At 54.9% G+C, this 16,054-nt stretch overlaps 1 protein-coding gene across 1 annotated transcript in view; it reads right to left on the reverse strand.

Moving 5' to 3' along the window:
• The window catches only part of MNT (MAX network transcriptional repressor), a 39,588-nt gene that overhangs the window by 16,317 nt on the left and 7,217 nt on the right, over positions 1–16,054 (reverse strand). Inside the window, exons 2-4 of the mRNA XM_054394405.1 lie at positions 8,963–9,539; positions 6,616–6,657; positions 5,804–5,915 (exon numbers count right to left, since the gene is read on the reverse strand). Of these exons, the coding sequence (XP_054250380.1) occupies positions 5,804–5,915; positions 6,616–6,657; positions 8,963–9,539 (731 nt within the window). The remainder of the gene's footprint in view (positions 1–5,803; positions 5,916–6,615; positions 6,658–8,962; positions 9,540–16,054) is intronic.

Here is a 16,054-nt window from a genome sequence, read left to right on the forward strand (position 1 = left end):
CAATGCACTAATTTACTTGGGAAGCTGAAGAGAACTCAATTACCTTGAGTCCAGGACATCATGATTTTTTTTTTAAGCATCAATATTTTTTTTTAGCTCCTGAGAAACCATCAGACCACAGGAAGTGTTGCTGCTGCTTCCACTCACTGCTGGGAGGAGCTGCAGCCCAACACCTGCCCCAGCCACAGCTGGGCTTGGCAGGAGAAGGTTTTCCAGTCTGGAGACTACTGCACTTTTAAAATGCTTTCCTAGTGAGCTGGCCAACAGCTCAAGTGACAGCAAAAGGCCTGCAGCCTGCCCAGACAATCTTGTGACTTCTACACTACTCTGCCTCTCATTCACATGTCTCTTTAAGTGCCTACAGCCAAAAACATCAAAGGACTGGGCTGCACCATAGGGTTAGCTGGGTGGCTCGGGGTAAGGCTCCAGGCATGGCCCAGGAGGCAAGTTTCCAGCTCTTGCCAGTCAGTGGCCTTGCTTCAAAACCTACTGAGCAAATGTGACATGGGCTACAACTCCAGCCTCAGCTCCTGGGGGAAAGAGACACTCTCCTGTCCCTTGCTGAGACAGTAGAGGCCAAGCTGCTCACATCACAACTCCTAGGTGTAGCACAGCTATTTTCCATCTCTAACACTACCAGCAGCAAGCAGGACTGGTAGAGGAGGTCTAGGAATTTGCAGGCAGAGTTTGCCAATGCTCCTCTGTAGGACTAAGGCAAACACCTACCCATCAGGGCATCCCCCACAAAAGCTTCTGCAGTAGCCCAGCAGCACAGGCAGCAGCCTGGATCACACAGCTCCCTCTCTGGCAGCCTGCAAAGCATTTCAGTGTCTGCCTTTGCAGGCCCTGGGAAGCTCAGCTTTGCCTCCTGTTGTGTAAGCACATCATTACTGAGCCAGCACTGGACTGGTTGTAGAGGTGAAACTGGCACCGGAGCAGGACTTGCAGTGTGATCTAAAGGCTACCACGATGCTGCTTGTGAGCTCTCCTTTTGGCTGTCCTGATGGCACCCAGGGAGCCATCACTTGCATGCCACCTTACACTGGGCACACTCCAGGGAATCACCCCTGGCACTGGAAGGTGTTCAGGTACCAGTGATGGGTGCAGTCTGAGAGCACAGAAGGGAGAAGTCTTGCTTTAGGGCTCCCAGCTATGATTACAGCATCTCCTGGGGCACAAGGGATCCTTCAGAGAGCACCAACTCCAGACAGCCACCTGCAGGGTCACCTCCTGGGCAGGGCTCTGCTCCCTGGCATCCCTGCAGCAGGGTGTCATGGCCTCCTGCAGCAGGGCTCCCTGCCAGCCTTCTGCTGGGGCCACTGCCTTGGCAGCAGGTGCTGGGCTGCCCCAGCTCAGGGGACAGATCTCGACCCCTGGCAGCAAACAGCTTTTGCTTCCCACTGTGTTTTTTTTCCATGTCACTTCATGCATCTCAGAAACTTTCTGGAGGCCTCCAGCATTTTCACTCCTGTTTGGGGGTGAGGAAAGCAAAGGCTGAAGGGTGAGGTGGTCTGAGTGACAAACTCTTGTCACAGGCTCAGGACCTGAGCCCACCCCACTGCTGTGACCAACAACTGCCTCAGCCCAAGGCCAGGGCACTACCCCAGCCTGAGCCCCCTCTTAGAGGGATTATTGACTCCCAGCTGTGTTCAGCCTCATTTCCTTTGTGCAGCCTGGTGCTTAATTGCAGAGATTCTCATTTGCTGCAGCAGAGCACAAGCCCAAGCTCCAAGGATAAATTAAAGCGACAGCTCCATGGGAAGTTGGGAACTTAACTTTCTGACTTATCTGATTTGATGCAGATACAAATATTTAACTCCAGCCAAGGAAACAAACAGCCTGTTTCCAAGAAGTTCCAGCTGGAACAGGAAAAAGGATTTTGCAGGAAGAGAGGCTGCAGCAATTAGTGCACTGTCATGCTCCTGGCGGGCACAGATCAGCTAAGCAGAGCTTCAGGAGCTGCACTCCTCTGCCAGACTCACCAGGGTATGGCCTTTGGGTATTTTTTTCCTCCCCCTCTAGTGAAAAGCTACTTTGCTACCATTGAGAGTAAGAGGTTTTAATCTGCTTTGTACAACTCCCTGTTCGAGGCAGAGGTAAGCACCAAGCCTGCTGAGTGAAACACACCGAGGCTGGAGTGTGATTTGCTGCCAAAAAAAGGCACAGTTCCTTCTGCTTTGTGCTGTCATCATCACCAGCTCTGTGCCTGTCTGTAGGCTGGGCTGGGCTTCAGCTCAGCCTGTCTGAGCTGGCAAGAGGTGTCCCAGCCCAGAGTCCTACCTACGGCCCCTGCAACCCCTGAGGAGAGGCCACCATCACCTGCAGGTTGTTCATCCCCACACCCAGGCACCTCCTTTGTGGTTAGGACAGAGCAGATTTAATTCAAACTGAATTGATAAATAAATAAATATTTCTAAATGCTCATTTTTGATTCTGAGTTCTGAAAATGCCTCTCAGATCTGTGAGCTAATTAAATAATAAATGTTTGAAATAAATGCTTATAAATACCTGAGGGCTGGGGGTCAAGAGGGAGGAGACAGGCTCTGCTCAGTTGCACCCTGGGATAGGACAAGGGGCAGTGGATAGAAACTCCAGCACAGGAGGTTCCAGCTCAACATGAGGAGGAACTCCCTCACTGTGAGGCTCACAGAGCACTGGAACAGGCTGCCCAGAGAGGTTGTGGAGTCTCCTTCTCTGGAGACTTTCCAGCCCCATCTGGATGTGTTCCTGTGCAACCTGTGTTGGATTCCATGGTCCTGTTCTGGCAGAGGGGCTGGACTTGATAATCTTTGGAGGTCCCTTCCAACCCCTAACATCCTGTGAGATCTCTATCCAGCTGTTTTCTCCAGGCCCACAAGCCAAACAGTGGAGCCTTTAGCACAAGCACATCCCGTGATGCCGGCACAGCCCCGCGGCGAAGCGGCTGCCAAGGAAAACACCGGGATCAGGATACTGTCTGCGAGCAGCCGCCAGGCTCCGGCCGCCCCGGAGCACAGGAGGAGGAGGAGGCTGGGAGCAGCGGAGGCCGTGCCAGCGAGGAGGTTACACAAGCAGCATGACTGTGCCTTGTCAGCTGCCCAGCGGGCAGCAGGCCAGCGGCGAGGCTGGGGCGGGCACGGCAGGCAGGCAGCCGCCGGCCGGGCAGTCCCCGGTGCCGGCCATGTGCTCCCCGCACACGTGGAGCTCGCCGCTGGCACCGCCGCTGCTGGTACTGCTGCCGCTGGCCGGAGGGGATGGCAGGCAGCCGGCACCAGCAGCGAGGTTGGTGTGACCTTGTCTGCCATGGCAGCGAGTGCCTGGCCGCAGGGTGCTGCCCGACGGACGGACAGACGGAGCGGCGCATGGGCTGGCCCCGGCCCGTGCTGCAGTCACGGCTGACAGGGCAGCTCTCCTGCAGGGCACTCCAGGCACACTGCAGCCTTCGGTGGGGTTTTGCTCCCACACTTCACCTGCATCCTACCAGTTCTCAGCCACCTAGCCTCCGGCCTCCCCTCCCACCCACGGAGCCAGCTCAGCGTGGGGGTCCCTGTGGCACCCTGACCCTGCGTGCCCACCACAAAACCAGCTCCACTACCCTGGGAGCCACCTCTGAATGGGAAGCCAGAAAGACAACGTTTGGACAAGAGTTAGAATCATAGAATCAAGAAGGCTGGAAGAGACCTCAAAGATCATCGAGTCCAACCTGTCACCCTAAACCTCATGCCTATCTAAACCATGGCACCAAGTGCCACGTCCAATCCCCTCTTGAACACCTCCAGGGATGGGGACTCCACCACCTCCCTGGGCAGCACATTCCAATGGCCAACCACTCTCTCTGGGAAGAACTTTCTCCTCACCTCCAGCCTAAACCTCCCCTGGCACATCTTGAGACTGTGTCCTCTTGTTCTGGTGCTGGGAGAAGAGACCAAACCCCTCCTGGCCACAACCTCCCTTCAGGCAGTTGTAGACAGCAATGAGGTCTCCCCTGAGCCTCCTCTTCTCCAGGCTAAACAGTCCCAGCTCCCTCAGCCTCTCCTCACAGGGCTTGTGCTCAAGGCCTCTCCCCAGCCTCGTTGCCCTTCTCTGGACATGCTCCAGCAACTCAACATCTTTCCTAAACTGAGGGGGTTCAACGTCTGTGCACTGAAACTGATGGGAGAGGAAGAAGGCTGCTCCCTGCATGCTCCCCAACCCCAGCCTGGAGGCCATGTGGGCAGCTGGGGGACTTTTGGAGAGGCTGGCACCAGGGCCATGCACCCAAGCCACCACAGCAGCTCCCCCCTGACCCATGGTGTCTGTGGTGCAGAGGCAGCACAGCAAGTAAAGTGGCTGTGCAGATACAGCCCCCAACACCGTGACAGTCCCCAGCACTGGATAGAACCCTCAGAGCTTCTGCACTTTCCCTTCACTCAGTGATGAAAACATTGCAGTGGCACCAGCACAGCCCAGCTGCTGGGCACCAGGACAGCTCCACGGGGCACATGGGTGGCTCCACAGGGTCTACAGGCCTGACCCCAGCTATTCTGATTCCCAGGATGGGTCCATGCTGGTGGGAAAAGCAATTCAAAGGCAGCACTGAAACAGACCCCGAGTGGCAGAAACAGGAAGAAAACAAAACGCAGTTCTGAACGTGTGAACACCTCCTGGGCCACCAGAAAGGAGTTTACACCTCCTTGGAGGACACACCAAGAGCTCCATCCCTAGCAGTTTATGGATATGCTGGCACAGATGCCTGGAGGTAGCATAAACCTGCACTGCATCCAAGCCTCCAACACTTCACAACAGAGCCAGAGAAGAGGCAGAGGAAGAATCAGCCATCCCCACTGACATCCTCAAAGAGAATTTTAAGCTGCCTTCCAAAAGCAAAGAACAAAACTGCAGCCAGAGAGCAGAGTCTGCTCATGGAGAGCTCTGCACCTGTATTAACATTCACAGAGCAGCAGCTGCCATGCCAGAAACAGCTCCATCTGTGACACCCAGGAACAGCTCTGTCCACAGTGCCCCCAAACAGCTCTGTCCACGACACCCCCAAACAATGACACCCCCAAACATCCCTGTCCACAACACCCCCAAACAATGACACCCCCAAACAGCCCTGTCCACAACACCCCCAAACAGCTCTGTCCACAACACCCCCAAACAACGACACCCCCAAACAGCCCTGTCCACAACACCCCCAAACAGCAACAGCCCAAATGACATCCCCAAACAGCCTTCTCCACGACACCCCCAATGACACCCCCAAACAGGCCTCTCCACAACAACCCCAAACAGCAACACCCCAAACAACGACACCCCCAAACAGCCCTGTCCACAACACCCCCAAACAGCTCTGTCCACAACACCCCCAAACAACGACACCCCCAAACAGCCCTGTCCACAACACCCCCAAACAGCAACAGCCCCAAACAATGACATCCCCAAACAGCCTTCTCCACGACACCCCCAATGACACCCCCAAACAGGCCTCTCCACAACCCCAAACAGCAACACCCCCAAACAATGGCACCCCAAAACAGCCCTGTCCACAACACCCCCAAACAACGACACTCCCAAACAGTCCTGTCCACAACACCCCCAAACAGCCCTGTCCATAACACCCCCAAACAATGACACCCCCAAACAGCCCTGTCCATGACACCCCCGAACAGCTCCATCCATGACACCCCAACTCCAGCCCCAGGCCCCCGGCGCAAGGGCAGTGGTGATCGCTCCACCTCCCTCTGCTCACGGCAGCTCATCTCCAGCACAGCAAAGCTCTCTGGTTTCAGCAGATCCAGGGCTAGGCAGTGCCAGCCGACAGCCCCCCGAGCGCTGCACCTACCTGGATGTATCTCAAGGCACTCCTTAGGACACTGAGGTTTGAGGTCTTCTTGTCGTCCACGTTGGGGATGTTGCGCTTTAATGTCTCAAAGCACTCTTTCAAGTGTGCTCGTCTAGAGAGAACACAGGTGGCTTGTCAGCCTGGGGGAGCACACACCAGAAGGCCCTGAGCAGAGGGCAGGGGCTTCAGCTGAGCCTTAATCCAGCAAAGCACTGACACATGTGCACAGCAGGCACTGGGACCACCTGCCCGTGTTCACCTGAGCCAGCCCAAGCCAGCAGAGACACCTGGGGCTGCAGGCCTGGGATCTAGTCCCAGCCTGTTGGGAAGCCACAGTGCAGCCTTCAGTGGAACTTTTCATCTCCCTCTGCTGTTGCTTTCACTGTGTGTCCAATTGAGTTAAAGAGGTTTGGGTCAGGTCTTGATTCAGCATTCACACTGAGCCCCAGCCTGGGCTGGTTTATTACTTTAGAGCAAGAGAGGTCCCACCGCTGTGCACATGGGGATGGACTCTGCAGGATGAGGGCTCTGCAGGGTTACTGTGAGGCAATGATGCAGCCAGGTAAAACACACTGGGAGGCAGGAGATGCAGAGCTGAGCTGTAAGAAAGCAAAGCAACACTGCAAGATTCATTAAAAGCCACTACAAATTTTGATTTTTTTTTTTTGGTTAAAAAAATGCAAACAAACAAACAAAAAATGCCAAAGCCAAACAAGTATTGACAAACTATAGGCCAAAAATAAAAAGAAAAGAAAAAGAGGAAGGGGAAGGGGAATTACAATAAACCCCCAAACCCTTAGCTTTGTACGCACCTGTTCTTCTCCAATTTATTATGAACTTCCCTGGTGCCAACCCTGTAACCCAAACAGAAAAAAGATAAACTCGGTGTCAGGTTTAAAACTCACTCCTGCCAGTCAAGCTGTGCTGTAGCAATGTGTGTGTGTGGCCAGGACATACAAAGCAACAGAGGTGTTCAGGTAGCACTGCTTTCATATTAATAGCATATTTATTTCTACTTCTCAAAATAAAAACCCATACTTTACAATGCATATGAGCTGGGATAAGCATTAGGCATATACTGCACACAGGATACAAGCAGGTGTAGAGTGTGTATATATACAGAGAGCTACTACTGACAACAGGGAAAGACACAAATACGAATGCAGGCACTTGTATAGCACCAGACAGCCCAGATTCTGACCCAGTTCTGAGGCCTGCACTCAGGAGGGTAAGAATTATCCCATTTCGAACCAAAGGGTACAGGGCTTGGCAGAGAGACTTCAAACTGCTTTGGATTTTTAGTGTGCCTGAAATAACTGAGCAGGGATGATGTAATCCAGGAATCCTCTGGTTGCTGCTAAAGGAAGAAGCAGGGTGAGCTTCTGGGGGTTTGGGGCTCTGCTCTGTCCCCACCTTCCAAATCAGAGGAATACTTTCAGGAAAAGCCAAACAAATTGATATAATCTCCCTTTTTCAACTACAGTGAGGATAAAACACCTGAGCAGACACGTGGAGATTTCACACATCCCTTGATTCAAGCACAAACACACTCCTTGCTTCTGCAGCTGAGCCTTTTGCAGACAAGCTCTGAAGATCAAATCTATCCTGGAGGAGCTGGGCTGGCACTTTACAAAGGCTACTTTACCTTTACAAACTCTACACTACCTGTGCTATTTTCTTCTCTGTATTTTGGGATCTCCACAGCCCCAAGGACACTATGAGCCCTTTCTTCTGTCTGCTACAGCTTTTCTCTCTTCCTGCTCCCATAAGATGCCACTGACACTGCCCCTTTGTTGCAGGGAAGGTCAAAGTCCCATGCTTGTGCTCCTCTCAGCTGGGTTACAGTGGATCTGCATCACAGCTCAGAGCAAGCACCAGTGGACCTGGGGAAAGGAAAGTGCAACTGCCACGTCCTGACCTTCTGATGCATTCCAATTACTGAACTCTATCCAGGAGGGAGCTAAAGGCCAGGCCAGATTCTGACCTGGCCAAAACATGTCTCCTGAGCAGGGCACTAGCCTGGAGAGGGCTGCATCTTGTCTGTCTCTTCTGCTGGCACTTGTTTAGATCCAGCTTTACCGGGTCTGTCTCAACATAGCAGCCTGGGAGTGGGACACAGCTGCTACTGCTGCACTGTGCAGCAAGAAGGGGACTCCAGCTGACATTCTGGCCAGCAGCATCTCCAGAGTCTGAACCTCTGAGCAGATCCCTGCCCTGAAACCAGGAGGGCATTTGCTTTACTGTACTGCAGAGGCCAGGCACACAGAGGGACGTTCTGCCCAGCCTCAGCAGGATCACCACAGCATTTTAAACACCACTGCAAAGAGCCATCTAGGAGCTGCAGGAGGTCTGGACAACACTGCCCAGGAGAAAAGACTGAGCAGATCCAGGTCATTCATCCTGCAGGAAGGAAGACTGAGGGGCCAAGGGGAACAGATAACAGCTTGCTGCAAAGAAGGGAATGATTTATTCTCCCAGCCCACAAGAAATAATACCAGACTATGAGTGGCCTGGCAACAGCCACCAAAGGAGAAGACAGAGTCTCCACCGGCCAAAGTCCTTAAGAACAAGTTAGACAAACACTAACCTGGAGCACCATCAGAGTCAGAAGTCCTCTTGGAGGTTGAGGACAGATTAAACAGCCTTCAGTCCCAGCTGCAGTTCTCAACAAGCTGGAGGCCCTTAGCACCCAAGCACTGAGAAAAGTGCAGCAGCAGGAGCTAAGGCAATCCCTGGGCTGGGAAACAAAAGCTCCCAGGTAGGTCACAGCCCAGTTTTCAAGCAAGGTCCTGCAAGCAGCGTGGCTGCAGCATTTCCCTGAGCAGTATAAGCAGAGCTCTTCTGCCAAACATAACACCAGATGCCACCTGAGATCAGACAGGCAGTGCTGGGACTTGCTTCCTAACGCAGTCCTGGCTTGGAAAAAAAAAAAATCCTTGTATGGAATCCTACAGCGTGGTCAGGGAGGAGAAATAAAAAGCACCAAGCTAAGAAACCCTGCCGTGGAGAAACCAAACAGACATCCAAACATCCACAGATCCTGGGGGGCTCCTGGGCTGCCAGCTCCTTGCAGCAGCAGCTGCTCCAGCTCACTGCAGCTTTCAGCATCACTTCTGGCTGCTCCCTCTCAGAAGCCTCCACACCCAAGGGGGCACTCACCCTCCAGGCCTCTTCTTCTGCTCGTTGGGTTTCGTGTCTTCCGCTGGAGCCAGCTTCAGGGCGCCGAGCGGCGGAGGCGCCCCGGGATGCTGCAGGGGCTGGTGGGGCTGGGGCTGAATGGGCTGCTGGACCACATGGTGCTGGGAGATGGCCAGGACCGGCGCCGCGTAGTGCTGGAGCTGCTTGGGGCTGCCCGAGGGCGGGGTGGCCGCTTTGCCGTCAGGCAGCAGGGGGCCTGGCGGCCTCTGGATGACCGGAGCCACCGAGGGCACCTCCTTGGGCACACCGGGAGTGCTTACCAGCGGCTGGTGGCGCTGCACCAGCGGCGGGGACAGGGCGGTCTGGGCCGCCTGCTGCGGGGGGCTGGTGACAACCGGGATGGGAATGACCGAAATGGGGGCTGCCAGGGGTGGGGGCGGCGGAGGGGCCGGGGCTGGGGGGGAGATGGGCACCAGCAGCTCGCTGCGGGGCTCCTCGGGGGCCAGGGCACTGCTGGCCCGCGGCGCGCTGGCCTTGCCGGCCTTCTTCTGCTCCTGCTCCCGCTCCAGCCGCAGCTTCTCGTGCTTCTCATTCTCCTCTGCAAGAGAAACAGGGCTGTCAGCAGGGCTGCCAGCAGGGCTGCTCGCCTCACCCTCCCCTCCACAGGCCTCTGACCAGGCTGCTGACTAACTGCCTACCTCGGCAAGGGGTCAACCTGCATCCCTGGAGAGCCATGCCCTGTGCCAGCCATGGCACCATCCCCTCAGCACCCTGGCACTCTAGCAGAGACTGTTCAAATATACACCAAGTGCTGCCCCCACCTGCAGCCCTTCAGCCCAAGCTGTGGGGTGACTCTTGGCTCCTCCACCGTTTGCAGCAACCCCAACGTCTCCAGGGATGCCATGATGGCAGCAGCAGATGAAAAGCAGGACACCACCCACCCAGCCTCCTCCTCCCCCATTCCAGCACAGAGAGACACAGCCTGACCCAGCCACTTCCTGCTCCCAAGGTCCAAACCCATGAAAATCCAAGGCCCTTCTGCCAAGGGCAAACGTTACTGAGCTAAACAAGACCACTGACCTTCAAGAGCTGGGGCAGGACCCAGCCAGAAGCCTGTGCCTGCTCCTCAGAGGGATGCAGGGTAGGTGCAGGATTAGTCCCTGCTTGCCCCTGTGCGGCCCTCAAGGAGGGACTCAGCACCCCAAACAATGTCTCCAGCACCTTCCCGACAGCCTCTCTGCTCCTGCCCATATGGACAGGAATCGAATCACTACACAACATCTCTAATTCTTCCTTTTCTCTCTTGAGCGCCACAAAGATGCTGAGCATGTCACCAAGGAGCTGCCCTGGCCCTCTGACAGTCCCAGGACAATGCCCACCTTCTCTTCCAGGGAGGTAGGACAAGCCTGGAGACCAGCCCAGACTAACAGCATCCCAAGAAAAATGGATTTCAGGATCACCTCCTACACCAGAGCCTGTGTGTGGGAGACAGGGAAAACTAGTGAGCTCCCTGCTCTCAGTCCTCCCAGCATGGACCCAGGACAGACAAAGAGCAGCCAGGGGAGGGCAGCTGGTGTTGAGCAGCCACCCATGCAGGGCAGGGCATGGCAGGCTCCTAGAGTTAAAACGGCCTGGATTTGGTACTGTCAAGTGTAACTCTCAGCTCCATGGACTTTAGACTGGGACAAACCCAGAGGCTCTTCTCTGCTGTGCATTGTGTTCAGACCCCTGGCCTGGCTGTGCTGTGTTTATGTCCCTGTCTGTTTTCAGAACAGCAGACAAAGTCCACACAGTCTGTGTGGCCCAGCTATAGCAAAATAAATCTCATTAAACATGATCCAGGTCTCCAGCTTTAATTGTGTGAACATGGCACACAGGGAATTTATTTATCCAAGTCCTGAGACACCTCATAGCCTTCAGCAAGCAGCTCCAAAGCCACTGCCTGGGAAGCTCAGCAGATCCCATTCCTGACAGCCTCCAAGGAATGGCAACAAGGAGCAGTGCACCCATGGCACACTCTGAGCTAGGACACACACAAGTGCTTGGACAGCAAAGCCTCAGTGCATGGAGTGGGGGCCATGCAGAGTCTGTGTCCTGTCTCATACAGTGGCCAGCAGCAGGTAACTCAGAGGAAGCTCTCAGAAAGACTCCAGAAGAGCCTGTCCACAGAAGCTTGGGCTGGACCTGAGTGCTGAGCCTGGGGGAATTACTTAGGAAACCTGGCAGAATCTGGGCACTGCAGCCTGGGATTGCCAGGTTCTGCTCAGCCCCACCACAGCTCTGCTGAATACCAAGAGTGGAACAAAGGGAAAAGGCCTCCTTGGAGGGCAACCTCACCAGCCACGGACCTGCCATGCACACACCACCCAAAGGGTACTTTCCCCACCAAGCCTGGGTACTTTCTCACCCAGCTTGTGATTCTGAGGGTGCAGAGCAATCAAGGGAACAGAGCTGGTACTGCTGATTCTGAATGACCTTTGGTCCCTGTGGCTGGCGCTGCCCCTGACTCTCAGACAACGTCAGTCCCTACAGTTCCCACACATCACATTTCCTCCAACCTTACCTTTGGTCCAGTGCCTGAACAGCTCCATCCAGAGCCACACCAGGCCTGCTGCAGGGTGTCCAAGAGCCTGGCTGGAGGAGGCCAGTGAGGACTGACCACAGAGACCTGCAGTGGGAGCTTCAGGGAGTGCAGCCTGGCTCCATATCTGCTGTCCAGGGGGACAAGGGGAGGAACTTCAAACCTTACAGACCTCAGCAGCCCTAGTTCAGCACTCAGCTGCAGCAACAGCCCCAGCACACCTGGTGAGAGCAGGCAGCAGGTCAAGCACCCAGCTGGCAGGGTAAACACTGCCCAGCACCTACCCCAGATCAAGCTCCATCATCAGGCTCTGGGGAAGGCACCCTGTGAAACTCAGTGACCTGGAAGGACTTTGCATGCAGAGAGCACTTTTCCCCTGGCTGCCTGAGACTCAAAACCACAATTTTGTGGTCTGAGGTTGATGGTTGGACTCCGTGACCTTAGAGGGTCTTTTCCAACCCAAACAATTCTATGATTCTAGTTTTAATGCAACTCCTTGCAGCATTGAGCAGCAGGGTGAGCGAGCTCAGGACCTGACCGACTCCAAACATGAGGCTGCTCAAAGAGGAGCTCAGGGGCTGCATGCAGCACTTCTCTCCCCTGAGACACTTTGAGAAAGCAGAATTATCAACATTTCCTTAAAGGAAGAAGTGGGGCAGGGTGGCAGAAAACCTCAGCAGGCATCCCCTGGTGTTTACATAAATCTCAGCTCCCAGTGACTTCAGGCGGGTTCAGCTGAGGACCATTAAGAACTAATAAATAAAAGCCCTTTGTCTGCAGTTCTCCTGCTCCACTTTGCTGCCTGGTTTGCTGCCAGAGCCAAGGCGATGGCCCTGGCCCAGGAGGCACAGGGAAATTCAACCCCAGTGACCTGCTGACTAATCCTGCTCCCTACCTGCCTGTTGGGTCACGCAGCCAGCCCCAGGCTGACACAAGCAGCTGGCCCCTGGGACAAGGGCACCGACCTGGTGCCAGCCCCCTGTGGCCACATGCCAGGCAAAGACCACAGAACTGCCACCCAGATGTAAAGCTGCATGGTGCCAAGCAGGAGGGCAGCAGAGAAGAAGTCAGTTACTGGAAGCTCCTGGCACTGCTCGAGGTGAGGACAGCAGACCCTGTCCCTGCTGAGTCCAAGAATCATGGAATTGGCAGGGTGGGAAGGGACCTCAAGGCTCAGCCAGTTCCAACTCCCTGCCATGGGCAGGGACACCTCGCACTCCAGCAGGTTGCTCACAGCCACATCCAGCTTGGCTGCAAAAACCTCCAGGGATGAGGCTTCCACCACCTCCCTGGGCAACCTCTGCCAGGCTCTCACCACCCTCCTGGGGAAGAACTTCTGCCCTTCTGCACCAGCTTCTGTCAAGCAGCAGAGGGGAGGACCTGGAAAGGAGACCTGCAGCTGAAACCTGCACTGATGGCAAAGCTTCTTCAGTGCCCAAGCAGCAGCCAGCAGTGAAACTCCTAGGAGTCATTTTCATTCATCAGAGAAGCCCACAGCAGAGGGAAGGAAAGGTCCAATCCTGCACTGCTGGTCACAAATATTTATGGAGATGTCTCTCCAAAGCAGGTGCAACCCTGGGGCTGCTGACAAGCTGCCAACAAAGCCTTTGGTGCTGCAAATCTTGAGCTCCCATGAGCTAAAGTTTATTCCAAGGATTTTTTTTTTTTTTTAGCCAAAATCTGACACCAGTGAGCCACTGTCCTCTGTGTCTGGCTTGTCCACAGACAAAAGGAACCTGCCAACTGACCCCTCCTGCCCATGAAGGGACCGACGGGTCTCTAAGCCAGAGACAGAAACACCTCCTCTAAGCTATGATCTATCCCCTGCTCACTTTGTACTCACATCTTGCACACAGGCTAAAGCCATGCTTTGAAAAGTCCCCCCAGAGCTCTGAGGGGGGGTGCTGTGAAATAAGTTCACCCACTCTCCTTCACAGATACAACAAGTGGTAACCAGTGCAGCTGTGCTCATCCTATCACCTTCAGACCACTCAGGACATGAGCTCCTGGGAGCCCCGCATGTAGAAAGCACACAGGGGCATTTTCTTGGGCTCAGAGGTCAGCTGAGCTGGAAGGTGAGCACCAAAACTGTGGATAATTTCCATGCATTCGGGACACTTTTATCACAGAGACCAAGGACTGAATAAGCCAAGGGAGCAAACCAGCCCCCCAAGCCCTCAGGGGCTCTGCCCCACAACCAAAGCAGGAGGGGAGAAGGAAGCTCACACCCTGCCCACACCACACCACCTGCCTAAGGCCCCCATTGGGAGGGCAGGGACCTCAGCTCCATGCCAGCCATGCCAGCACACAGTGAAAGAAGCCAACCCCAGCACCAGCAGCCACAGGACAGAGCAGCAGATTTGTCACAGGAGGACACAGAAACAGGGTCAGCATTCCTGACTGCTGAACTGCTGCTATTTTAGGGCCCTGATGGTCCAGGAATACACAGTGCCAGGCACTCTTAACTTTGTTACCTAATCATCTGTCGGGTTTAAATTTATCTCCTTGCTTCTGCCTGCCCTGGACGTGCCAGCAGGCCGTAGGTGTGAGCGCTGCCAGCCCAGGCAGCAGCTGAGCAGGCAGTCCCACACGTGCCCAGGGCACGTCACTGAGCCTCCTGCCTGAGCTGTGCTGCAGGAGCACTGCAGGAGCAGGCTCAGATCTGCAGTGCCCTTTGCAATGCTCCTGCTCTGTGCTAGGGACACCATCAGCACTCGGGAGTTCATCGACGTGCCGTGCGTCACCAAGACCTCACCTCACAGGCTGCCAGGTCCCTCCCCAGCACAGACTCAACCCCATGAGCAGTCAGGCACAGGCACTGCAGGGCGGGGGGGATCCTCTGAACACTCTGAAGCATTTCCCTGAATCACTCAGTGCCTCTGGCAGCTTGCCCTGCACACCAAGAACAGCTCAGAGAACCTGGATTTCACCCACGTCGGTCCCACGGCAGCACGACCACCCGTGGGAGCCACTCCTGGGTCACACCAGGAAAGAGCTGGGGAAGGCCTCCAGGTATTTTCCACTCCTGTGCTCAGAGAGGGGGATGGCTGTGCTCAGAGGCAGGGCAGGCTGCAGCCTGAAGGCTGGTTTGTGTTTCTGCAGGCTCTGGCGGGGAGAATCAGGAGAGGGAAGATAAGAACAGAGTCAGCAGTTCTGAAGGCCAGCAGAGCTCAGCCTGAGCCAGGCCACCTCTGACTCACAGCTGAGGCTGCTGACACAAGAGGCTGCACCAGCAAAAGCCACTGGTGCTTGCCAAGGGTCTGCAAACAAGCTGGAGGGCTGAGACCCCCCCTGAAACTGGGACCCCTCCCTCTGAGCCCCTCTCAGCTATGGCTGACAATGGCACAGCACCAGCCCAACTCCTCTCTCTCACTTGGCCAAAACCACTTTGTTTGGTGCCCACTTGGCCCCAGTGCCTCTTCCTGGAGCCCAAGGAGCTGCCAGCTGTGCTGCAGCCCCTCACCAGTGAGCCTGGGGAACAGCTGGCAGCAAGGCACCTGAGGGCTCTCCAGCCAGCCCAGCTCACCCACAGCTGCTCAGCTGGGTGCTGGGTCCAGATCCCAGCCTGCCCCCAAAGCATCCCTTCTCCCTTCCTGTGAACAGGGTCCCAAGCCCTGCATCCTTAGGGACTGAAGTGCCTTTGGAAAGCCTACTGCTCACCTAGGACACTGACATGTGTCCCAAGAAGGCATCAGAAGCTTGTGACACACTGCAGAGCGAGAGCTAAGTTCAGCCCCCTGGGATTTCAGTTTCAGGACTTTAGAGACCTGTCCTACCTGACACTGTCTCTGCTGAGCTGTCTGCTGCACCAGCACCCCTCACACTCTTCACACCTTAGCTGCAGGCAGTGCCCTCACTCACTATTAACAACAAAAACACTTGAATCTCCATTTTCTCAGCCAGAGGATGATGACACATTCACATCCTATCTGCAAGAGCAAAGGAAAAAAAAAAATCAGCCTTCACAGGAACCATCCCTCCTTGGCACCAAGCCATGCAGACCATAAGTGTGTCCAGCACGATGGCCTTGTCTGCAGCTCCTAGAAATCAAAGTGACCTCAGTATCCAAACCTGAAATAACTGGAGATGTTCCTCCTGCCTGGTAAAACCTAGGGAGCAGACAGGTTTGGTATGGAGACAGATGGCTTACAAGGAAGTATTTCCCCTCAACAAAACCACAGCAGCTCCTGGAAGGCAGAAAAGAAGGGGAGAGAAACCCTCAAGAAATCTGGATGCTCTTCTCCCAAGCCCCAAAGAAGGACAGACCATAACTAACCACCTGGCAGACGTCCATCAGAGCAGCAGCTCCTCAGATCTCTCTGGATAATTTACATTGTGCTTTGGTTTGCTATTGCAGTGCTTAACTGAAACCCTGAACCAGCTCCAGAGAGTCACTCTAGCTGCATTTTAGTTACAACTAACTCGTAGTGGACAGAAGAAAGAAAGATAGAGCCAGGATTTAGCAGAACCACAAAGGAAAAGAAAACAGATCGAGAGTGCTGATAGAAAGGAAGCCACTGTGGACAGCCCTG

Source organism: Indicator indicator, chromosome 30, assembly GCF_027791375.1.
Source record: "Indicator indicator isolate 239-I01 chromosome 30, UM_Iind_1.1, whole genome shotgun sequence".
NCBI lineage: Eukaryota > Metazoa > Chordata > Aves > Piciformes > Indicatoridae > Indicator > Indicator indicator.